The 24,941-nt window shown below is 40.5% G+C and overlaps 1 protein-coding gene across 1 annotated transcript; it reads right to left on the reverse strand.

Moving 5' to 3' along the window:
- Positions 1 to 20,337: 20,337 nt before the first annotated feature.
- On the reverse strand, positions 20,338 to 22,854 carry MAP10 (microtubule associated protein 10). The gene has a single exon (XM_085219733.1). The coding sequence runs from the start codon at positions 22,794 to 22,796 to the stop codon at positions 20,382 to 20,384; it is 2,415 nt and encodes an 804-aa protein (XP_085075859.1). The 5' UTR covers positions 22,797 to 22,854; the 3' UTR covers positions 20,338 to 20,381.
- Positions 22,855 to 24,941: the final 2,087 nt, after the last annotated feature.

Below are 24,941 nucleotides of genomic sequence, written 5' to 3' on the forward strand. Positions count from 1 at the left end.
AATGTGGTTTGTTTTCCTAATGTTTTAGTTGTTATTTTCTTAAAACAACTTTTCCTTTTTGTACGGATGGTAGAAGCTCAAAATACATAGTTTCTTATCTCACTTTGTTGGCTCTTTGTCTGAAGCCCTGTATATTTGGAATAATAATGTAATCTGACCTTGCAAATTTGGCATGGTGTTCCTAATTACAGAAAGCTTCTTGTGTCAAGGTGCTAAAGTTTACAGGGGAGAAGGTGTCTCAGCTTCCACCATTTGTTATGTGGATTTTCACAGGGCACAGACAGAAATTCCAAAGTTGTGCATAATGCGTGGGTGTCATTGTGAAACCTGAACAGATCCTCTGTGGATACACTTTGCCTTGGCAGGTTGGAAAATTCAAAAGTCTAGAGGATGAGATATTCCCTAGAAGTTCATGTTCCAGGGGCCTGTCCACCTTGCCAAAACTGTACTTTACTTTTACATGCTGGTTTTGATGATTAAGCACGATCATCAGTCCATGAGAGAAAAGTATGGGAAACGGAAGGCTTGAAATAATTGTTCTCTGCCACACAAATGAGAATTCAGTTCAAGTCCACACAGCATTATGGGTATTAATTTTAGATAGTCACCTTTTTGAAGCTTATCCTAACCTAATTAGGTGCCTGTTTTCCCCTTAGGGCTGGCACTTTTACTAGATGAGATAACAGCTGCATCTCTGTGAGAAGCCTTGTGAAGGGCAGAATATTTGTTAGCGGTTGCTATTTTCAGCCTTGCCAGAATAAACAAAGAGCTGGGCACCTGCAGTCATTTCTTTTAAAAAGTCAGCACTATTTTTGCATACTCTGGGGGTCAGCAGAGCAAGAGGCAATGAGAACAGGCAGGCTCACCCACGAGGTATTGAGAAGATGCTTCTGCTGGGAGCCATAGGCTTTTCAGCTTGGAGATGTATGGGATGGTTAGGTGATTAATAACTTCTTCTAGCAAGGCTGAGGAACACGCAGAAGAACAGACTGCTTTGAAATTATTAGAGCATCTTGGGGCAACTCAGTGTGAGATTCGTATTGGCTATAAACGAGAGCTAGCAAAAACAAACTGGAGGAGTTCAGACAGAGGCTAAGGCAGGAGAAAAGCTTCTTTTTTTTTTTTTTTTTTTTAGTCCTTTTTCTTTTTTGGTAATTAACCACAACTAAATTTCAGAACACATAACTTTATACCTTGATTGTCTAAATGGTGTGTTCTTCATCTCAAAAACAATTAGGTTTTGGGCTTAATGTGCCTCAGAGGGTTATATAAATGAGATCCGAGAAGGCTCCTTATACAAGAAAAACGTTCCTGACTAAGTGGGAGAGCAGATGGTATTTAAGTAAACTGTATTTGCAGGAAACCCCCCTGTGCCATTAGATGCCAAATGGCTACTCTCACTGCTGTTTCACTGCTTGGGTCTGTGGGAAGCTATTGAGAAAACTAGCACTAATAAAGTATACCGAGTGCTGCAGCGATGCAGCAGAGAGGGTTAAGTTGCTTATTATGAGGCTCGGCTCTACTGTGCTGCATTGTTCTGCAGCTGAGTTTTGTAGCCCAGCTCATGTTAGTCGGCAGCCAGCAATGTTTAAATAGCAGGCATTGCTCTTGAGTGGTGTCTGTGGATGCTGCATCAATGCCCAACCTAGGCTACAGGGAAGGAGAAAAGAGGGATTTGCATGCTGGCACCATTCAGCAGTGAAGGTGAGGAAAGCCCAGGAGTGAATGCAGTCTTGGGTGGGTTTGGATGGGGAAGAAAGATCTGCAGCCAATCCCAGATGGCTGAGAGCATCTCAGGCTGGGGAGAGTTGCGTGGATGGGGATACAGCTCTGAGACCCCCCTTAGGTGAGCTCAGAGATGGTGGATCTTTGTAAGATCTCCACCACTGTCTGGCTCTGAATTTCACAGCAATTGTGCCTATGGCCTTAAGATCCATGTTGTACTAGATAAAGGTATTTGAGAAGAGTGCTGGGGCCCTGGGGCCCTCCTAATGGTCTTAATGGCCCTGATGAGCCTCTCTTGGGACCACCCTGCTGCAGTCCTGTACTCCATTTCAGTCCCAGGGCCATTGACTTGTGTTCTGATGATCCCCAAGGGCAGTTTTCAATTCCCTATGGCTCTACCTTGCTGTTGGTTCCACTGGTCAAGTTGGGAGCATTTCAGTCTGTCCCTTGTGGTGACAGCCAAATCTTGGGGATGAAGTTGCTGCTTTGAGTGAAGGTGAAACAGTGGATAACTGGACTGGAGGGTAGGTGGATCCTTCTGTAGATCTTAGGCTAGTTATTTCTCTGTATTGAAGACACTTCTGAGCTAAGCAGGAGTTGATCTCTTACTGCTGGTAGACTGAGATGGGCTTAAAAATTGGTTATTAAAAAGACTGTTTTCTGTCTACTCCATTTACTTAGATAGAATAACACAGAGCTACAGAGAAGAAGTAGCCAAGTGTATTTTACGAGTCAGTATAAAAACCTTGTGACTCAGTAACTGTTTGGGATGTTTGCCCAGGGGAAGGTTTTCCCATTATCCTGTTCTTGGTCCCTCACAATCTACTTTCTTTCCCACAATTACTTCTCAGCCATAATTTATTGTAGATTATGTGGGAGTTTGGATAATTCTAGGGGCTACTTTTTTATTGTTGTTTTGAACTCTTGTATTTCTAAAGGAGAGCAAATATTTGTGAGTGGAGAGCGTGTGGATGAAAATACAGTACTTATTTGTGTTGCTACAAGTGAGAAAGGCTGAAAAGAGTTAGATTTTCCAGGTCGATAAATATTTAATATTTGAAAAATTTCTTGTGAAGAGGAAGAAGCTCAAAACTTGACACTGATGAATAGCCTGTATTACTTCTGAATTCTAAGGTATCTAAGAGAAAAATAAATGTCCTCGTTTTTGTGCCTGAGGGACTCTCAGGGGACTAAAAGAGTTTGCTATGTATCCTGCCTCTCTGCAGAAGCAGTGCTAAAGGACAGAGAAAAGCACAGGCATTTTGAAAGCCTAGTGATCCGTTTTTCCCCTTCAGTTTTGCAACATTTCACAGCCTTGCACAATTCCATGGTAGTATGGGGCACAGTGGAACCTGGAGATGGAGATGCCTGGTCATTGAGCCTTCCTGTTAGAAGCAGAGCTTTTAAAATCAGTGCTCTTCCACCAGGCTGTCGGTAACTCCAACTTTTGTTTTGCTTGGTTTATCTGCATAAACAAGCTCTTTCTGCTTTCAGAAATGTATGCTCAGTGGATCTTTTTGGAAAGCAATTATCTTTTCTGCCTTGTGTGTCATTGTCAATGCCAGTGTAGAGTCCTAAGACAAGATTCAGTCTTTCAGAAATCACACTAATGTTGGTGTGCCCAGTCCTTTTGGTTCATCAGAGATGGGCAGGGTGCCATTCTTTATTAGTTAGGAGGTGCAGAAGACTCACAGCTTATCTTTGTGTTCCATCAAGTGTTCATTCACATAGCAGTCTCAAACTCCAAAACACACTTCACTGGCACTGGACATAAAGACTTAGCTAATGGTGTGTGTAGACAATAACTCTCATTTAAAATAAACTGTTTTCAATTTGATAATTCTTCTTCACTGATCTTCACCAACAGATCATAATAGGATTTGCATCCTTTTTTTAGATTTGTAGTTGAGATGCCTGTGGTGAATAATCTTTTACTTTCTTCTGGAAGAGGGGCTCTGTTGCCTCTACACATGCTTGGAAGTCAGGAAGATTGGAGAGAGCTCTGTGTGTGCTTTCCCAGAGGAACAAAAGGATGAAGCAAGGGTGTCTGGGATGCAGCTGGCTGAAGTGATTGCTTTAGTACCATGGGAATCAGCAGCATATTGTGAAGGATGCATCACTGGGAACATAAGCTAGCAAAGGCTGGGAGTACAGTGAGGAAGACCTACAGCGCATGTGTCCTTTTCATATACCTTTTTACTGGACCTTTATACACAGTAAGGATAGCTGCTCTGTAAAGTCTAAGATACAATGGCTTTTAAAACTTAGCATAACATTATTTAACTAAGTTGTTAGTTCCCTGCAGAAAGGCCTTTTCAGCTTATCTTTGCAAGACAGAGCTTTGTTGTGCTCTGGCTCTCTCATAAATTCTCCAGTTTGCTCTCTACTGTAGGGAGATCTGTTCCATGATTTACTTTCAACTCTTGGATTTTTATATTCTGAGGGCAAGCAAGCAACTTTAAGTATGGTACACTGAAAGAAAATGATAACCTTAATGTAGCTAGAACTGACTCAAAAATAAGGTCATTCAATGTATTTGGTAAGGTGACAGATTTTCCACGTTGTTCCCAATCCGCAACTGAGATCTGTACCTCCCCTCCTCCTTACTTGCACTGAGTAAAGATGCACTCCTGGTGTTCAAGATTATCTCAGTTGTTAAATCAGGAAGGTTCCGGCTAAAATTCAACACCAAATGAATGTGCCTCCACTCTGTAAAAGAATGCCACTCATCTATTCTGTCTAAGGAAAAGTAACACAAGACAAAGCTCTTACTCTTGCCATGCCTCCAGTCAAGGTGCTCGGGAAATCTGACTGAGTGAAGAAATTCTTGCCCTTCTGTTAACAAGTTACAAATACACTTCTTCAATAATAGATTGAAGCCTGAAGTATGTAATGGTCATAGTATTAGAAGCCCCACATCCATGCTTAAAGCAATTTTTACTGAAATTCCAAATTCCAAAGGAGCAAATCCACTTCTGATTTGTCTGTACCTTATCCTTTTGAGAACAGAAACCAAGTTTAGAGTGAAAAATTATTATTTTTTTTTTTTAACAGACTAAGCAGAAAAGAGACAATACAAACATCTGTGCTACCCAAGTTGCTGTGGGCAGAGTGTAAAGAAAAGCCATATTAAGCGCTTGCATCATGATTACTTATGAAGAGTGAAATCAAACCAGTCCAAGAAATTGAAAGTATGCTTATGGGTGGTACTGTCTTTTCTCCTTTTATCTTTTTGAGATAGAAGTGGACTAATAGGGCTTGGAGGGTGAATTTAAAATTAAAAATGACAGCTCCTACCTGAGTGGGAGTATTTAAAAGATGCATTTTGATACATTAAGACATAAGTACAGAAGTTAAAGAACTACCTGTTTGTTACATCTTTCTAAAATTCCAGTATGAATACAAGGTTCAGAATGGTTCTTTGAGCACACTAAAGCTGCAACCATGCATAAGCAATGAAACAAAGTATTCTGTAACTCTCTTCTGGCTTTGCAAGTTCAACTAGTGGTCTTGTTGTTCATAACTGGAATATCATTAAAAGTTGCGTTTCTCTTTTTTCTTTACTGATCTATCTTACAAAATTTTTCATCCATCTGCTTTTCTTTACAATGTTATTGTTTAAATTTGCGGTTATTTAACAATAACAATGAGATAGTTCTGTTAGCAATAGCAATGAGAACAATAATGAGGCACTTTCTTCTAGCACTCTAAATGGTCTTTTAGATTTTATAGATTTCATCAATGTTTGCTGAGACATGACAATTACATTTTGCCCTTCTTCGAGTTATCTGTCATTCAACGTTATTCCTTCTGAAGCTCAATACACAGTAGTTTGTCAGATAACAATAAACTGAAAATACAGTTTTTTTAAGCTATTTGTAGGCATGAAAGTGCAGATTAAATGGTCTAGATGAATGAATGGAAAATTCAAAAATTTTGCAAAGCTTCTGTCTGTTGTATGAAGTGCTTGACTTTGTGTGGGGTTAAATCTAAACATTGAAAAATTAATTATTGAAAATTAAGGCATCAATGAATACTTCAGCTTTTTATTAGGGGGAAATGTAATCTGAGCCTAGCTGTGAAAATTCAGTAAGAGTTTGTACAAATTTGAAAGGAATGATTAAGGGTACATGTGTAGAAAGAAATGGTAAATGGAAGTTTAAAGCATTATTAAGGAAATTGGTTCTTCTGGGTTGAGTGAAGATTCATTGGTTGATCTGGTTCTTCTGGTTGATGTTCAGGAGGTTTTAGTTCCAAGGAAGGGGATAAAGATTGGAGACAGTGGGATCTGGAGGTATGGAAGCAATCTTCGGCTTTACTTTTGAAGTTTGTGAAGACCTTCAATGTCTCTGTCCTTTCAGCCATGTTCAAGACTGTCTACATAAATGCTGGGATCTGCAGAGGTCACATCACTCTGGGAGCAAGGATGTCACTTCTACATTGTGTCCCTTCAGAAGGAATCCCTATCTCTCCTGAATTTCAAACTGGGATCTGCCAATGTGTGGGGATGATATAGTGTTGGTGGATGGGGAAAAAATGGAGCTGTGCCTTTCTATTCAGGCATGCACATTCCAGGGGCAAAGCTGGTAGGGATTTGGGGCTTTTTCCCTGCCCTCTCCATGTCTGCCACTGGATTCCTAGCCAGACCTCTCAATGTGGTGAACAGAGAGCAAGATGGTCATCAGGTTAAGCCAAAAATATGACATCAACATGATGATGAGAGATTGGGCTGAGACATGCACTGAGCTTGTCACAGATTCCCAGTAAGGTTCTTCAGAATACTTTGTGAAAACTTTCCTGTGTCCAGGCTGGCCTCCAAAGCTGCTGTATGCTACAGCAGCCCATCAACAAGTGGTAGAGTCTTAATTATTTTGAAATCATCAAATTCTTTGTCTTCAAGTCAGAGGATCTTATCTAGTCTGTTCTTGGGAACTGCTCTAGCTCGTGCTGTCTCCTAAACAAATCCTGCAAGTGTGGGATGAGGCTGCTAGGTGCAGAAAAGCCCAGTTGTTGATGTGCAAGCTCTTAAACAATGTGATTTTTCATTACCGAGAGCACAGATCTGTGATCTGCCCCTGCTTAGTTTGTTTTTTTTTTGGTGTACTGGAACAGGAGTACTCTTTCCTATAAACATTCGATTTCTTTGGGATTTGGGCCCTCCTGTTTCCAGAAGGAAACTTCTTCCTAAGCACTGATCATGAGAAATCTGGACCATAAATGTCTTGAACAAGACATCTTGAGGGTGTTGTTTTGTAACAACTTGAAAAGTCAAAGTTTTTCAGGGAGCTGAGTGAATCTGCTCATACCACTATTGCTTAATACTATCATTATTAAATTTCTGTGGATTCTGGTAGATCTGTCTGAACAGTGAACAAAGATATGCAAGGAAAGTAAAGAACTTCTTTAGCCTCACTTTACAAGCTTTTTTCCCCTTTCTTTCTTTCTTTCTTTCTTTCTTTTTTTTTCTTTTTTTTTTTTTTTTTCCCTTATTCAATTGCATTTTGATCTATTAGAGTTTTGAACGCTTGTAAACATATACCACTGAGGTATGTTGTACTCACTTACTCATCATTTGTTTTTCTGGATAGATTGTCCTTACCACTGATTACCTGCATGGTGTCTGACTTTTCTTTTTAAGATCCAAGAGGAAAAATATTGTAACAAATAATCATATAAACATTCAGTAGGTGCTTGGAAGATAACAAGGAAATGAGTAGCAGTCAGCATGGATTTGTTGAGAACAAATCATGTCAGACTAATCTGTTCTTTTTTGTGACAGTGTAACAGATGTTTGGATAGGGAAGAATCCTTAGATGTCATGTGTCCTGACATTAGGATGCTCTGACATTCCTGCAGATAAGCTGGGGAACGTGCTCTGGATGTGAAATTTCTAATGTGGTTGACTTCGTGTTCTCAGTGAACAGTTCTCTGTATAGGACACTGTGAAAATAGAAATAAGTGGTAGTAAGGCTCTGTGTTGTAATGGCTCTGTGCATAGTCAATATTTTTGTTCACAACTGATTGACTAATTGATAAAAGAGGAAGGATATATTACACTTGCAGATGATGCCAAACAATGAGAGACTGGAAGGCATGTGAAGTAGTTTTTCCTGTCTAGTAGATCCTGTGAAAACTTCATCTGGTGTGGTTGCGCATAGATTAGGGTAATTTGTTTCAAGGAAAGTGTTATGAGGCTGTAACTGGAAAGCAACAAGCGTGACCAGAGAGCTGTGGCCTATGAAGGAAGGCTTCCTCGTACTTGTTGGGTTTCCCTTCTTAGAGATCCTCAAAAGCTGCCAGGACGTGGCCCTGGGCAACCTACTGTGGTGGCCCTGCCTGAACAGGGGATGGAGCAGATGGATTAAGAGGTCTTTGCCAGCCTTGGTCATTGTGTGAAGGCTGCAAGACCTGTGGTTGTTTAATCAAGAGAAAAGAAACCATGCAAAAAAGCAAGTCTTAAATGCACAGAAAGCTGCTTTAAAGAGGAAGGGAATAACTTGTTCTTTCTGTAGTGTAGAGGTTAGGAAACAATGGACTTAAATAGCACCAGGGGATGTCTGACACTGGGAGAAACTTTTAACATTCAAGATAATTAAGCACTGGAACATGTTGCCTGGGGAAGATGCAGAATCTCTCCTACTGAAGGTTTCAAAGAATGAGTTAGATGAAAAATCTGTCAATGATGTAGCTGCATGTTGATTTTCACCTGAGGGCAAGGCGATATGTTAGATGAAGTCTTGAGTCCTTCAAGCACTGCTTTCTTCTGTAGCTGCATGTCATTGCTGTATTCAGCACTTCCATATTCACATCCAAATGCTGGCTGAATACACAGTGAGCCTGAGTTTTCTCTGTGCCTTATTCTAATCTGGAAAATGAATCCCGGAAGGGATAGATCTAATTATGGTCTAGTTTAGAGGAACAAGTGTTAGGGAGGTAAGAGATAAAGAACAGAAACTCAGGAATGCCTTGCCTAGATTTCCCAGTGACGTCTTGCCAAGTGTACTGAGTTCAGTCTTGTTATGCTCCCAACTGGCCCCTCTGTGATTGCATTAGCACAAAGCATCACCATCGGAGAAGAGTTCACATGCAGAATCCATAAATTTAAAATTTAAGGCAATAAGTGAGGACCTATAATGGATTGGCAACATTACTTCTAGCAGTATTGCCAACATATTAGTGATGATGATGGAGTGACTACTGGGGAATTCATTAAATTTACAAGAGTCTCCCCAACTGATTCCACTGGCTAAAATACTAATTGCTACCCTTGGGAGCACTTTGGTCATTTAGTTTCCAAGCAGAGCTTACTCTGAGAATAGGATTATGCTACTGATGTTTTGCTTGAGTAGAGGCAAATTCTGTTTTTCAAAACTTTGAATAGTTCTGTCTGCACAAAGGTTGCTGTCTTACTAAATACAGGGCCTGCAAGAAACCATTTAAGAGGCAGAAATACTTCATACAAAGTGCTTAAAAAGCATAAATATATGCAGTAGCCAATTTCTGGTGGCAGTGATAGCTGTGCAGTCATCTTTGCTGAAAGAGAAGAATACTGAAGCTTAAAAATGAATGCCTGGAAATCCTCTGCTATTCTTCTTAAGCTGGCAGATACTTTAAAGCTAATGGGTAATGTTGCAAAGTCAAGTGTATATTTGTGAATGTACACTAGAGAAATTCTCCAGAAACAGAGACTGCAACCTGTTTGAAAGGTGTGGGTCTATGGAGTTTTTCTTGAATGAACTTAAAGTGCAGTGGGTCATGATCTAGGTTTACCTTTGTCTTAGTTTCAGCTGAGGTGGAATTGTTTTCTTCATAGTGTCTGGTACAGTGCTATGCCTTGGTTCTAGGAGAAGTACAATGTTGATGGTGCATTGATCTTTATAGTTGCTGCTAAGCAGGGCTGTACGAAGCCAAGGCCATGCTCAGCAAAGGGCCCAAGGAGCTGGGAGGGGCAGAATTAGGACAGTTGACTTAAACTGGCCAAAGGGATGTTCCATACCATGTGACATGTGGAAGGAGTTTTGAAGGGGGTAGGAGTTCATCTCACTCTCTTCTGCTGCTGAGGGCCTAGCTGGGCATCAGTCGAGGGGTGGTGAGCAATTGTGTGGTGTTCAGCCACTTGCTGGGTTAAACCACAACAGTTTTCCTTATTGGTAAATTCTGACTCTGGTTAGAGAACTGGTGACCAGATGAAACCGAACAGACCTTTTCCAGGTCTCTACCACAGAATGATATATTGACTACAAAATTGAGATCTGTGATAACTTTCACGGGTCGGTAGCTGCAGAGACTATGAACAATAATTAAACAATAATGTGGAAAAGATGAAGCATTTTTGGATGAGGTGACTGATTTTATTTTATTTTATTTTTGACAGACTCGTAGTGTTTTACACTAAATATTAAAGATAACAGTCCTGGGAAAATAATAAATAAATAAATAAATAAAATTAGGGCTTATTCACTCAGTATGGGAACATATTTCATTGCTAAAAGACTGCGAATATGTCCTTGCTACCCTGCTAACAGTCTCCCTTTTGAAACTTGCTACATTGGTTTTCTTCTGCGACACTGAAGAATATCATCTGAATTGCTTATAATCTGATAGTGAGGTGAGCTTTTGGGGTGGGAGAGAAGAATTCCTGAGCTCTGTTTCACAGGTCCAGGTAAACTGAACACAGTTGCAGCGTTAGCTGACATAACCTTATTGCCAGAATACAGCTTTTCAGATGGGCTTTTCTTCTTACCTTGCACAAGATGCAATCTAGGCTTGTAAAACCTGGGAGATGACTGACCCTTCTATTGTATTACTTCGTTCTCAATGAACTGCAATGTGACTCCCAGTTTACCTTTAATACGGACGGATCTTCTCAAAAATCCAACTGTACAAGCAATTTGTGCCCAAGAACATGGGAAGGGAGCATATTATTTACAAGGTATGTCATCAAGCTGTGTGATCCAACACATTAACTGGGTGACATCCTTCTCTTTATTTGGACAGCTTAGTGGCTCTGGGGTTTCAAGTGGGAGCTGTCACTTACATTTTTGGATAATAAAATTTAATAGAAATTTCATTCCTATACCCGTAAGTGCCAGGTCACCAGATGGTTCCTAATTGTTATGTTCACATATTCTGTGCTGGATTGCAGCATACATTGTTTGCTCTACCATTACCAGGACAAGCGCTACATATACTCTGCACATTTTTAATAAATCTATCTTAGTGTTTAAGTAATGTAAAAATAATTGCTTCAGTGCAAACGGTGTAAAGTAATACACTTCCACGTGGAATTTTTAAAGGTGTTTATTTTTGTTGCTATTGCATTTTCTAAGTCATGAATCAGATCCTAACAATGATTTCCTGTTTAAAATTTAGACTTTCTGAGATCATAAAAGCTGGGATCTAATCTGGAGTTGATTCAAGCCACACCATCCCACCATATCAGTATATGCAACATAAGTAATACTTACCTGAGGCAGATGTACTCCAGGACTCGGGATGGAATGCCCAAAGTAGGAATTTAGAGTTGGAGATGTCAATGGGACAAATGAGGAAAATCTGTCTCTCATGTTAGGTTCTTGAAAGGCAAGAGAGGATACATATTGTGAGGATGTGCATAAACACACTTTGTATCACTCAAACTCTTTTTAGGACCTTCTGGGCTGGCAAATGCACTCACTGTACTGTGCTTTTTCTAAGTACATGTCATGAGCTCACTCCTTGCAGTAGAGCAAGCCTATTTCCTTCAGGAAAGAAGGATGATCACTGAAGTCTGTTAATGTCACAGATATGGGCTGAACCCTGGTTTCTCACCTGGCTCCTGTCCTTGAGGAACTTTTCCTTTCTGTGTACCTAAAGGAGTGGCAGTTCTCTGTGTAGCTGGTTCTGTGGTTATAGATGGGAGTAATAAAGCACTAGGAGGTAACACTGTTGCAAAGAATTCTTACAAGAGCATGAATCTGGCTTGCTCTGAGCAGACTGAAGCTTGCATGTGGAAACAGAACCATTTAGGACTCTTCAGCACTTCGAAGACAGATACTGAATGACAGAACCACCTGCCTACTGAGGCATAGTAATGGAGGTCGTGCACAAAGGCAGCTTTTGGAAAATACTGTGTAATGATAGATGGTATGGTGCCGGGGAGGTTTCCAGGCCTCTTGCAGGTTTGGGAATGAAATGTTTCCTAGCTGATGCATTGGAGGAACTCATTTGCATCAAGAGCCATTTTTGCACTTAGCCTCCAGATGTGCCTAAAAGTCTTGTTGATGTTCCCCAGCAGATGTCAGGAGGATGAGGAGGAAATAAGTAAACATTGTCACTGCTGGTGGTTTTAAAGCAATTTCTAAACGTCAGGTGGCAAAACATTCCTCCTTGCTTCTTCTGTTGCTTTTAATTTACTCTATTGTTTTCAATAGGGGTGGCAAAATGTGTTGTTGCATGCGTTTCTGCATGTATTGCTTGCTTTTAACTTTATGTCCAGAATGACTAAGAAACTGAAAAGAAAGTAGAAAAAAAACAGTTTGTGGTGTTTTGTGCACGGATGGCTATTACTCATTTTAAGAGTCCAACCCAATGTATTACTTTTGATTGTATAAATATTTTTTTTATCCGCGTGCCTTGAGAGACAAACTCTTCCCTGTGCAGTCAGAAAGGTAACTGAGAGAACAGTTAAGATGCTTGAGTTAGCCTGAGGAGAACAAGTGAAATGAAGGTCCTTCCAAGAGGATTCTTCCCTAAAACTTACTCCTTCCTTCCTCTTCTTGTCTTTGTTTTAATGTCCTGCCAGTTGAAATGCAAGACTTGATGGGCTGTCCCAGAAAGATATTATTTCTTTGACCAGGAGTGTGGGGAGCAAACTCCTGTTGTTAGTATTGCATCAACACAGCTTTATTTTGCTTTATGTTGTACATCTGATCCATAACTTTGGTATTTACTCCACTTGCTGAACTGTTGGCAGGCCTGTGTGAGGTGGCTCCAGTAAAAGCAGGACTGCTGGGATCTAAACTATTGCTAAACTCAAACCAAAACAAAATACTTATCTTCACAGTCTTTCCTATTGGGATCAGAAGTAAAAGTGATAAATACAGTGAAGGAAGCTATTCTCAATTGATTTGGGATGTTAAATTGAATGGGAAAGTTCAAAATATTTCTCAAATGGTTTCTATAAACATTCCTTAAATAGCTTTCCTGTGTAAAGGTTTACTGTGTGTTTAAGAAGACAGGGCTACTTTTGAGAAGTTGAGTTTTTGTCTTTGGTTTGTTAGCAATCTTACAGAGGCTGGGGAAACAAAATGTCAGTTCCATTTTAAAACTCCAAAAGAAGCAAAAGAGATTGAGAGGAACATTTGGAACACGGTCCCCAGCTTTACACCAAACATCTGTTTGCTCGTGACTTTTTTTTTTCTGGGTATATGAATGTGATGCCAGCAGCAGACAAAGAATGTTTCTTTGGCAAAATCCTCTCTCTCCCTTTCTCTCTTTCTCTCTCTCTCTGTGTATGTAGAGACAGTTATAAGGTTTCAGAAAAACAGAAAGCAAACCTCAGTTATGACTCTATTGCTGCTAGTCCTTTCCTAGATGCAGCTCTTGACTGTGTCAACCCAAATTAAATTGAAGCAACACAAGTAATTTGATAGAATTTAATTGCCAACTAACAGCTTGGAAAAATGGCGTTATAACAGCAATGTGTACCATGGAAATAGTGGCAAATACACTGCTCTCATTGAAAAAGAACCAAAATGTCATGTTGATAAAGGTTTTGATAACAGCGAATCTACTCCAGTGTTCTGTTATTAGAAATAGGTATACAGGAAATGGTACTGAAGTACTATGCTTTCTGGGGCCTTACCTTTGTGCAGAAGGATCCTGTGCAAATGACTAGATTTTGAAGAAAACCTTTATTCATCTATTCCTCTTTACAAATAAAGTGGTCAATGCTCAGGAGCAGAAGGAGATGACACATGCAGCAATCAAAAGGCTCTGACTGTGTTTCAGAAGAGGACAGCAATGGCTATGAGTCATGGCTATGAGTCAGAAAGCAGATTTTCTTACATACAATGATTTTGTTGCAAAACCTGGTTAGCACTGTGTAAAAGAAAATTAAAAATGTATCCCAGAATATGCCAGAGCTTTCCTTATATTGTGCTCTAGCAAGGTCTGCCCTTGTTTCATGAAGCATTTCCTTCGCTATTTAAGCCATTACATTTTGATCAGTTTTATTAGTACAGCTTTGTCCCAGTGACACCAGAAGTAAGCAAATGAAATGTCAAGGATCACAATGTAGAGAAGGTCAGAGTATGATGTGTTGTTTTCTGTCTGTCTTAAATTCTATGTCTAGAGTGTTCCTGTTAAAAACTCGTAACGAATACAGCTACCTGCAGGCAAAAAAAAGGCAGGACTGAGCTGCAGGTAGGAAATGGGTGTACAGTGATTTCCAGATATTTATTTTCTGAAAATGGAAAAAAAATAAGATTACAAAGAAGTAGGTACAGGGTAAGAAACTAAGGTGGATGAAGGGGATAAATCACGCTGAGCACTGCAGGCAGAACTTCAGTTTGATTTTAAAGATGAGATGAAACCAGAGAAGGTGCCTGAGAAGTGCTTGGAGATTGTTCTGAATCATAAATAGAGACAAGCTGAGTTCTAGAGATGGTGTAAAATAAGTGGTGAGGAAAAGCTGGAACAGTCAAGACACAGTCAAGGGAACAAGAAGAATTTGAGGGGTTCCTGAAATAAGTTTCTGAGCAATAACAGGCAAGACTCTGTTATGATATTGAAACTTAGGGAAAGTCAAAGGGGTTACCCTCAGTACATAAGCCTAAGGGATAGGAAAAATATTGAATCTGCCAGCAATTAAAGAGAAAAGAGCTAGAATTTCCTTGACACCAACGGAGTTTCTTACAGTCATGATACCACTAAACTTTCTAAATGGCTCTGAAAATATTTGTTGAAGCATGAGTTATCTTCTTTCAGAAACATTTTTGCATTCCAAGAGATAATACTGTTAGAGCCCTCAGCATGGATTTCCATTCTGTGACTATTTTCATGGTGACTAATTCCCATGGAATTGCAGCAGATTCCACCATGCAAATACCTTCACTTCCTTTTGAAAACCTGTTACCTACCTTCTGTTAATGGATACATAGAAAGGCATTCTTACCTGATTTAGCTCAGATGAACTGAACACGTAAAGGCTACTAGGTTATCACTCAAAATATTTGAAAAATGTCTACGATAAGAATAAATAAAAATAATAGACAACTATTTCTTTTTTAAATTACCATTTTGGGGGTATTTTTGTAATTAAGAGTAACTAAATCAATCTTTAAATTTTAATTTAGTTAGGAGTAATGACTACTTCTGGTGTTATTTAAACATTTCCTCTGCCAAGTCATGCTATTTTGAACAACTGGTAAATGAGTCACTTGAAGAGGTCTCTGCAGAACTAAAGATTAATACCAGTTTCTACAGCATGAGACATTCAAATTCATCCTCTAGAAACCAATAGAGAACACTGACTGTGCTTTTCTGGGAAGATGCAAGCTGTCCTGTCAAGGGACGTTTACATTAAACTGCAGTACAAAATTCATGTAAGAATTTAAGAGATTCAGTGAAATCATAGAACAATCCCAACCCCCTTCACCCCTCCCTCAAACAAATACCATTTAATACAAGTGAATGTCAATGCCAAACAAGAAAAAGGCAGTGAAGCTATCGCTCATCTGGGTGACTTCAGCATACCAGAACTGCATACATAATAAGAGTTTAAATGCAGGAAGAATCTGAATGTGAACAAACTAGAAATTAAAATCCAGCAGTATACTGATTAAAAGGGAGGATGGAAAGTGCAAGCAGCTAGCTGGTAACGAACATCAGCTACGGCAGCTGTGATTGCCATTAGCTCAAAATCAATGTTAAATTATAGTCAGCATATGTTCTCACAAGGATGGCCTTGGCTCTCTGAAATAAGGTTATTCTGCAAATGGAAACTTCAGAAAAGGATTAAAGATAGGATTGTTTGGGAGAGGTAGAGAAACCTGATGTCTGATAACAGTGGGTAAATGTTCAACCACGGTATTCTGGACAACCATCCTGCAGCTCTGAGTGAGCAGCGTTATATTTCACGGGAGCTGCAGTTAAAGTCAACAAAACCTTTTAAGAATATGAATGTAAGATTCAATGATTTCACTTATTTCTAGGCAATCAAAGCTTAGTAAATAGTAAAGTATCTGCTGGTGACAAATCTTGAGAAAATGAAAGCAGAGTCCCAAAGATGTCCAGATGGGAAGAGTGTTTAACTCTGAGAAGCAATTTCACGAAAAGAAACAAAATGATTGCAATAGCAGGTATCATAAAGTACTGGGACATAGAAATTAAGGCAGGAAGAATGAGAAACTCTATAAAAAAATAAAATAAAATAAAATTGCAGAATTACCAAAGCTGGATACAATCTCAGAAAACTGAGGAAAAGGAGTTCCAAAATGAAGGGATTACAAATTATAACCAGTAAAATCACAGAGAAGAAACTGTATCATCTAATCAAGGTGCTAAGAGCTGAGAATAAAAAATGAAGTGGATGAAACTGATCATTGGCTGAAACTTCTTAAAAAATGTTCCTAGGCAACAAGGGCAGAAGACTGAGTAATAAGACTGACCAGAACTGCCCTACAGCTGGAAAACTTTACAGAAGAAGAGGTTTAAAGAAAGAAAAATAAAACACGACAAAAGAACTGAAACTGTCACTACTTGGCATCCTGCTAGTCCCATCTCAACATCAGTTGTATCGTGCTACCTGTCTAAGTTTGAGTAAATAGTATGCTGAAATGTATTTTTAAAAGACAGACAGAAAACTATTGCTGTAAATTTTGAGAGAAATTAACATGTATGTAAGTTTGTTTCTCACTTCGGGACTTGTGTAGTGAAACGTTAAGTTCAATTTTATTTTAGCTGATTTAACTACCCTTCTCACAAGCAAGTTTTGAACATCCATCTTTACTAACATACAGAGTATTACAGAATATATTCTTGGAATATGGTACACACTTAGAGAAAGATCAGCTGCTATAGTAGCAAGTCAATAGTAAGATACTAGATGGTTTTCCTTAGTCGTAAGCTATAATAAACTTAGGTAAATAATTTTAACATTTTAATTTTGCTGTAGCCAAGTGTAACTAAAAACTATAAAATTTGAAGTAACTATAATTTATTACTTAATACAGACTGTGAGGCCAAAATGAAAACTACAGCAAATTCACTTTACACTGTGACAAGCCATTGTCTCTGTGTCTATACAGTATATGTAACAGAACGTTTGTTTACGTGGATTGCTCAGCATTCAATAACTATTGAAAGCTCTTATAAGCAGACAGATGAGGGCATCTAAGAAACCGGCGTGTCTTTATGCACATCTCCCAGTGGACAGGGGCACATCCTGTAATGAGTACAAATTAATAATTTTTCCAGGGACTCTGAAAAACAACCAGGGATTGAATGTGTATGGAAGAATTAGCTGTTCTTGCTCAAAAAGCTGAGTTTTCAAAGTCTCGGTGTGCAGAAGGGGGGGTTCTTCAGCTATCTTCTCCTTTTCTAATGAGCAATTTTAGTTGAGATGTTTTTAGGAAAGCAGCTTTCCAATGCACTGACTTTTTAGGACTGTTTTCAGGCCTGTTAGTGCAGAGATGTAGCGCAGAACTACCAGAGTAGCAGCACTTCTCTTTTCTCCTGCTATTTCACTCAGGTGCCACAGCCAAATCGCTATGGTTCTGTGGAGGATATGCTATTATTATTTTCCTCGTCCAGAGTATTGCCATGTCCTGTGCACAATCATAATCATAATTTGGCCCCTACAGTTTAGAAATGATGTCTTTATGAAAAATTGGTTGAGTACCTCCATTAAGGTAGAGAAATCTTATTAAACTTCTGATGTTAACAGCTTGGTCATAGGAATACAGGATGCAAGTTACAGTGACAAAATTGTCTGGATAACATAATGTGTCTGAATGTAGATGATTGTAGGATTTGTACAAAAGGGAATTTGTTGCTGGCTTTTTTTTTTCCTTCATATTTTATACTAATAGTTAATACCTCTGTTTTATCCTGCTGGGTTGAGGTACAGAATCTTCTTGGCATCAGCAGGTACTTCTTGGTTTATGAGTTGAGTTTTCAGTGATCAGTGACGTGAAGTTCCTTCCCATTTTTTGTTGACTGGGGATGTTATTTGAATATTAAATAAAATATTGTTTACTTTCATGACAACATAGATAACATCTGAAAAGATTATTATCTCTGAGAATAGGAACCTCTCTGTGCAACAGTAACTAACGTGAGCCTGTATCTGAAAAGACCCAAAGCAACCAAAACAAGTAAGCATTATGCTGACCTCCTGTTATTGTGTCATGTCTCCTGTTTTGTTCTTAGTGCGCAAATTTTCTGTTGTTTTCATCATTGTCCTGTTTAAATTATAAATTCTATTATAAACTCTTTTAAAGTTATCCCAAATAAAGTTAGCTAAAAGGAGACTGTGGAGTTTTGTAACTTAAACAAATGAAATATTATCCTTGCCATATTTACTACTGGAAAATGAAAAATGAAGATGTGGTAGGGAATAGACAGAGGAGTGGAAATTTGCCCTTGAATTTCAGTCAATTTGGGGCTGAGAAATCTTTTTTAAATAAACTTTTCTTAAGTAATGACTTTCAAACCTTGAATTCTTAGCGTTAGCAGATCATTTATATTTAGCCAGGCAGTAAAAATGTTTGGGCATCATTGTATTTCAGTGACATTGGAACTGCACAGAACTTATTCCATCAATTAAATCACAATTGCTGCCATATATATGTGACAGTCTGATTTCACATGTATCAGATCCATGGCAATAAAGAAATAATTTTATCTGGATTTGGAGTTGATGAAGCAGAGGAACCCTAAATAACATTTCAGAACTGTTCTGCCCAGATTCCTTTGATGCATGAGCATTTTCTCAACTGTTTACCTTTAGATTAACAATAGTAGTAGTATTCTTCTCAGAGGTCAAAATTAAATAATCTTAAATAAAACTTGAATAATCCTCACAGATGTTTGTAATTTAAGTAAAGGAAATACTGTCATTCCTATAAGATAAACACATAGGATAGAAATAAAAAATCTTCCAAGATACATAGAGCACTCATTGTCATATTATCAAGGCACAGAAATGGAAAAAGTCATTGTAAATTACAGGGGAAAGGGAAGTTGGCAAGTCTGTCATTTAACAGTCTTGAGGATAAATGATGTAAATGATGAGTGAGTTAGGAATGTAAGGTTGGCAAAAGAAATGGACTAGTCCGAGAGTAGAAAGGGAGGACAAAAAAGACTTAAAAGCTAAGGCAGCAATTCTGAGCTCTCTTCAGATTCAAGTCAAAGACTATCTCTCAAATTTCTAGGAGATGTATGAATAGACTCAAACAACCACCAAAAAAAACAAACAAACAAAAAAAAAAACCAACCATCTCATTAGTAAGACAGAAGACAAGATGCAAGTCCAGTAATCAAATTGGAAGTCATAGAAATGAAGTAAGAAACCAAAAGGTAACATCAGATGGTAGTTGAAGCATTTTAACAGCAAAGGGGATGTAGCACGTAGGAGTTCAGCCAATGGAAAGAAAAAGGAGACATAGCAAATTTCTCACTATCTTGAATCTTTAAATCAAGATGTAATACGCTCGTTCGTTCAGTTTCTTGACTGTGGGTCCTGCCCCTCCTACCCCTTCCCCACTGTCAGAGAATGCAATCAGGGAGCTGTGAAGCATGGAAAATTTACTGCACTTTTTCCTTCTCTTTGCACATTCTTACTCTTCAAGGTCAAGTAACTTTCTCCAACTCCTTAAAGCTCTCCCAGATTATATAGATTTACAGTCATCAATAATTCTTAAGCTATTTTATAATAAATCATGAAAATCTAACTTAAATGAGAAACTTCAACCTACAGTAATGGAAAAGGGCTCATCTAGTTCTGGTCTGTATATTTAGTGACAGAACAATGTAAAAATGCCTCATTAGACAAATTAGTTGATAAAAGTATGTGCTGTTACTAGCTGTGATGGTATGTTTTGAGTAACTATTTGTAATGAAGCATAGAACTATTTTCATGAGGGATAAAAATTTAACATTCAGTCAGGAACGCATTTTGTACTTGGCTGTTTCTATAACATGTTATTATTTTTACCTTGGGTGAGTTCTGAGTACTGAATTTCCTGCTTCTGTTTTCATTTCTGCTTTTAACAGTAAATTATACTTTCTGTCCTGATCGGATTATTTTTGTGTTAGGATATCTGCTACAAGATATGGTTTAGCTGCTATGAGATTTGTTTTAGTAGCTTAGTGGGTAGTAATGATGATAGGAGGACGGTTGGACTAGATGTTCTTGTAGGTCTTTTCTAACCTTGTGATTCTATGGTTCCATGATTCGATGATTCTATACTGACACTGAAGTCATCCTCTAGATAATGATCAAGATCCACTTAGAGATTCTAGTAATTTACCTGAAAAACTTGTGTGTAAACTCACCAATGTATAAATACGCATAATATAGCCTTAACTTGTATTAATTGTAACTAAATGTAACAAACATTATAAAAATAGTTTAAATACCATATTTTAATCCAGACAGTGACAACTTAAAATTACACTGTGTATCCTGGAAGACTGTTTATTACAAGTTCACTGATATCTTTGTATTGAGTATGTAGGTCTCCCAAAACATCATCATCTTTGCCAGACCTACTGTTTTCCACATCACTAAGTTCAAGACCAGACAAGTTACATGGTAAGTAGGAGCACACTTCAGTTACTGACAGACTGTTTTCTGCAGAGGTCTGCCCTTTTCCTATATTCAGATCAGTATCAGAGCTAACTTGTTCACTTCTCAGTATAGATGCTTGTTTAATATGCTCATTAACTCTGCTCTCTTCCTTATCAACCTGATGGGCTTCCTGCTCTTCATCTAATAATCCTGCCCAGAGAGAGGTGTCATTAAGTAAATCAACAGATTCACCACCAGTTCCTTTGCTGTTTTTCAAGCCATGGTTTCTCTTCAAAGAAGAGACCGGTGATGAAGATGAATGCACTGGCAGAAGATCTGACATACTTTCAGCTCTTTCACTTGCTTTTGAAACTCTGGACCTGCTGGATTCCACCTCTGTATCTGACCAAGGTCGGTTTGGGCTTTCAAGCCAGATAGGTTCAGGACTGTTGTCAAGAGCTTCCAAATCTCTGTCTGTACACTCAGCACTGGTGAAATCTTCTGAATAAACTATGTTGTCAGGACTAGCAACAAAGTCATCTGAGTATATGAGTTCAGAGCTTTTTTCAGCAGTTCTGCTGGAGCTTCGTTTCTGATCACTTGCAACAGAGGTATTATCATGCTCCATGATTTTAGGATGGATTAAGTGTATGGCTTCCTCATTATCATTGCTTCCCTTCACATTAGCATCTGATGTGAAAGCTGCTGGAAGCTGAACTTTCAAGTCCTTTTCTTTGTGAGCAGGCTTTAATACAGTTTTCTCCAGTAAGGAGGCTACTGTTGATTTGCATGGATATTCTTTGCTTGCAAAACTGTTGCTCTTCAACAGACTTTCAGCAGACTGCTTCTGTAGGTCAGGAAAAACATCCATACCGGAAAAGTACTCATTGAGAGCACTGTTTTGTAATGAAGTCTCAACAGTTTCATCAACCTGACCATTCTGCTTTGAACTGTCTCCCTTGGAACACTGCCTGTGAGAAACCACACACTGTTCTCTAGCATTTTTGAGCAACTTTCTTTTGGATAATGGGCTTCTCACCTTCAACATTTCTACTTGCTTTTTTCTGTACTGTTCTCTCCTTTCAAGCCGGATCAGCTTATCGGGATTGGTTTGCTGCAGCCGTAACCTCAGTGTATTTGTCAGCCCATACAACAGTTTCCTTCTGGGAGGTGTGTTTTCCTTAGTTTTGAAGTTTCTTTCAGATTTTGTCTCTTCATGGGGTGCAGCTTTCGTAGATCTTTTCCCAGCCTGAGAAGACCCTGGTAAGGTAGTCTGTTGCTGGCCTTGCTTGAACTGAGAGCTGGTAGCTTCACTGCTCCTGCTTGGCCTCACAGGCACCTCTGCAGGCTTGTGGGCAGGGGAACGGCTGGATGGCTGTGGACCCTTGCCACAGTCCCCTGGGGCCCGGTAGAGCCAGGCCAGATGTGGATGGACAGCAGCAGGTGTAGCAGAGCGGGTGAGCACAGACAGCTCTGCCAGCAAGGCACTGAGCAGCGGCAACTGTGCCAAGGTGCTGTGGAGTTGCTGGGGGCTGCTGGGCTGTAGCAAGGAGGGCCCAGCACTGGAGCGTGGGGGGCTCTGGACCTCGCTTTGCTCTTGCGGGCTTTGTACCACAACACGCTGCCAGCACCCCATGGCTGCTGCTGGTGGCAGATGAGGCTCAGCCGGCTCACGGCTGTAATACAGCACGGGAGGGCAGATGACATTGCCGTCCTCCTCGCCTCGCTCTTCTTCTTCCTCCTCATCCGCCTCTTCCTCCTCCTCGTCCTCCGGCGCAGGAGAGGCGCGGGGTGGCGTGGCGGGGCCCGACTGCAACCCAGCCTCCAGGCTGCTGAGGCGGAATCCCAGCATCAGCTCCCCGACCGTGCGGCCCGCCGTGTCCCTGAGCGGGAACCGGTCGCGGCGGCCCCAGCGGACGGGCTCCTCGGGCCGCTGCAGCACCTCGCCGGCAGCGGGGGCCAGCGAGACGTTGCAGCCGCCGAGGAGGCGGGGGGGCTCCGGAGCGAGGCCGGCGGGCAGCGCCAGCAACAGGGCGCGGAGCGGCTGGCGGCGGAGCGCGGCGCAAAGCGAGCCGCGGCGCCAGCGGAAGAGGCAGCGCTTGCCGCGGCCGAAGGGAAAGGCCCGGCCGGGCCGGAGAAGCGGTGCGGAGGGGGCGGGGCGCAGCAGAAGGGTAGGGAAGCCGAGGAGGCGCAGCGCCACGGCCGGACGCAACGCGGGGCCTGGGGCTGCCACCCGCACCGCCTCCACCAGCACCTCCAGCGCGAACAGCCCATCGCCGCCGCACGCCACCGACATGATGGCCTCTCTCGCGCGAGTTTGCCGCAGTTTAAGGGTGGCTCTCGCGAGAGGAGCGCGGCCCACGCTGCGGGAGGGTGGCAGGCACCCCCGCGCCCCGAGTAGGCCCTTTGGTCGTTGTCTCGGCAACGCGTCTTTGCAAAGGACGCTGGGAGCTGTAGTCCGGGTGGTCAGCCCCCGGCTCCGCCGGTGGAGAGACGCGCGGTGCTCCGAGGCCTCCCGTGTCCTAGCGGGGGCTTGGAGATGCGTTTTCAAATTCGTATTTTTTCTCCCAGCTCCATGTACACGAGGAGCTGTGGTGGACCCGCTTGAGTAAAGCCGCGTGGTATGGGGGAACGGCATCTCTTATCTCCTGTGTGGGGAAGGGACTGCTCCCCATGCGGAGCGCCTTTCCCTTAAACGAGACTCCCCGCAGGCACGAGAAATACTTGCCTAGCTGGGAAGATAATTATTCTGTTCATTTAGTAATTGTGCTCAAAAAATGTATCCTAATGTTCAATTAAGGTCACAGTATGCCCTCACCATTCACCAGCTGTAGGGTACCTGAAAGAAAAAAAACAGTCCTCTCTCCCTTTATTCCTTTTATTCTCTCCTTTTTCCCCCCTCTTTCCTAACCTCTACCAAATTACAAATGCTTTTTAGAAAAGCAAGAAACAGAGAGAATTGAATAAAGAACTCTTCACTGTTTGTAAGTTCCCTTGATCATTGTTATTTAAAGGATGTCTTTCCTTAGCTGTTCTGAGAAGACAGTTAAGGAGTTGACCTGAATTGTGGTCAGTGCTTCAGTAGTAAATAATTAAGTTCTTCACAATTTCTCTACTGCCTCTCTTCTGAGCACGTGAGTCTAAGGACTAAGGCAAGTCATTTGCCATCGACACTGCTAGCGTTCAGGTATTCCCCTTGTACTGGCATTGTGACAGATGAAACAAATGGCCAGCCCGTGTCCATGGCACATTTGTCTCCTGTCATCAGTTGTCTGTTTTCCTTCTGTTTCCTTTTCCTCCAGCCCTTTCCCATCCCAGGAGGGCTTGACAGTTTAATTGCCATTCTCTGTAAAGAGAGGATGACAAAAGACCACAGATACATTGAGGGCAACAGGCGTATTTAGCACTGGTCAAACAGCTGCTCAAAAGTTCCATGTGAATCTCACAATCAGCCTGTATACTGAAATACTCCCGTATTTCATTCTGTACGTGCAATACAAATAAAATTCATTTTGTGAAAACTTTAGGTGTGAATAAGTGGTGTCAGTTAGCAACGGAACAAGTACTCAAACAGAAAGATATAGATTTCAAGTTTGTTCCCATTGATGTGTTCTATTAACTCAGTGCTCTGATCACAAGAGCACATTTCAAAATAAACAGAAAACTACATTTCATTGTTGTTGCAAGTTAGAGAAAAAAAAGAAGTCGTTTCTTTTTCCAGTAGTCCTGGGGTTTGGTACTCATCATTGTAAGGAGACTTGTGATAACACACTTTTAGATTGCATGTCACAGAGAAGCTCTTTAGGGACTGGGCATGCTTCAGAGAAGCAGGATTATAGAATCAAATTTCATTACCTGCTACTGCCCTAAGGACAGCAGGTACCTGTTATGATCTACCTCACTTACATTCAGTAAACTTTTTTGAATAGCTCTCTTTCTTTTCAGTGCAATCTCTCAGACTAGACATCAATTTGTCTGGGTTTTTGAATGTCTGGAAGAGTGAGAAATTTTGCTGAGCTGGTAAAGTCTTTCAATGACCTTATTTGTATTTTTGAAGTACTAACGTTTCCTCTCAAAAAATTCCAACCCAGATAATTGGTATCATTAACAGCAGCTCAGCAACTTTTGTTCAAATCTTTTGAATGCTCTGAAATGCCTCTGCTTTGCCCTTAACATTTGTAAGATTTCAGATGTATTGATCCCGCTGCATAGAGAGAGGTCTCTCTATACAGTTGTATACCTGTTCATGGGTTAAGAAATATGACTATTAAAAGAAACACTTGAGAAAACATGGATTATACTGAATCTACAATGACAGTACCCATTCTGGTGTCATTTCTACAGATTGCACTTTTTACAGATCAAATGCCAGAGTAAAGAGCAGTTGTTCACTTGGATGTAAAACAGCTCTTCTCTATGCAGAATCTGTAGGGCTACACTT

This window comes from Meleagris gallopavo, chromosome 2, assembly GCF_905368555.1.
Source record: "Meleagris gallopavo chromosome 2, MGAL_WU_HG_1.1, whole genome shotgun sequence".
Lineage (NCBI taxonomy): Eukaryota > Metazoa > Chordata > Aves > Galliformes > Phasianidae > Meleagris > Meleagris gallopavo.

Coding starts and splice junctions, on each gene's coding strand:
- MAP10 (XM_085219733.1), bottom strand. CDS start 22,796: ATGTCGGTGGCGTGCGGCGGCGATGGGCTGTTCGCGCTGGAGGTGCTG.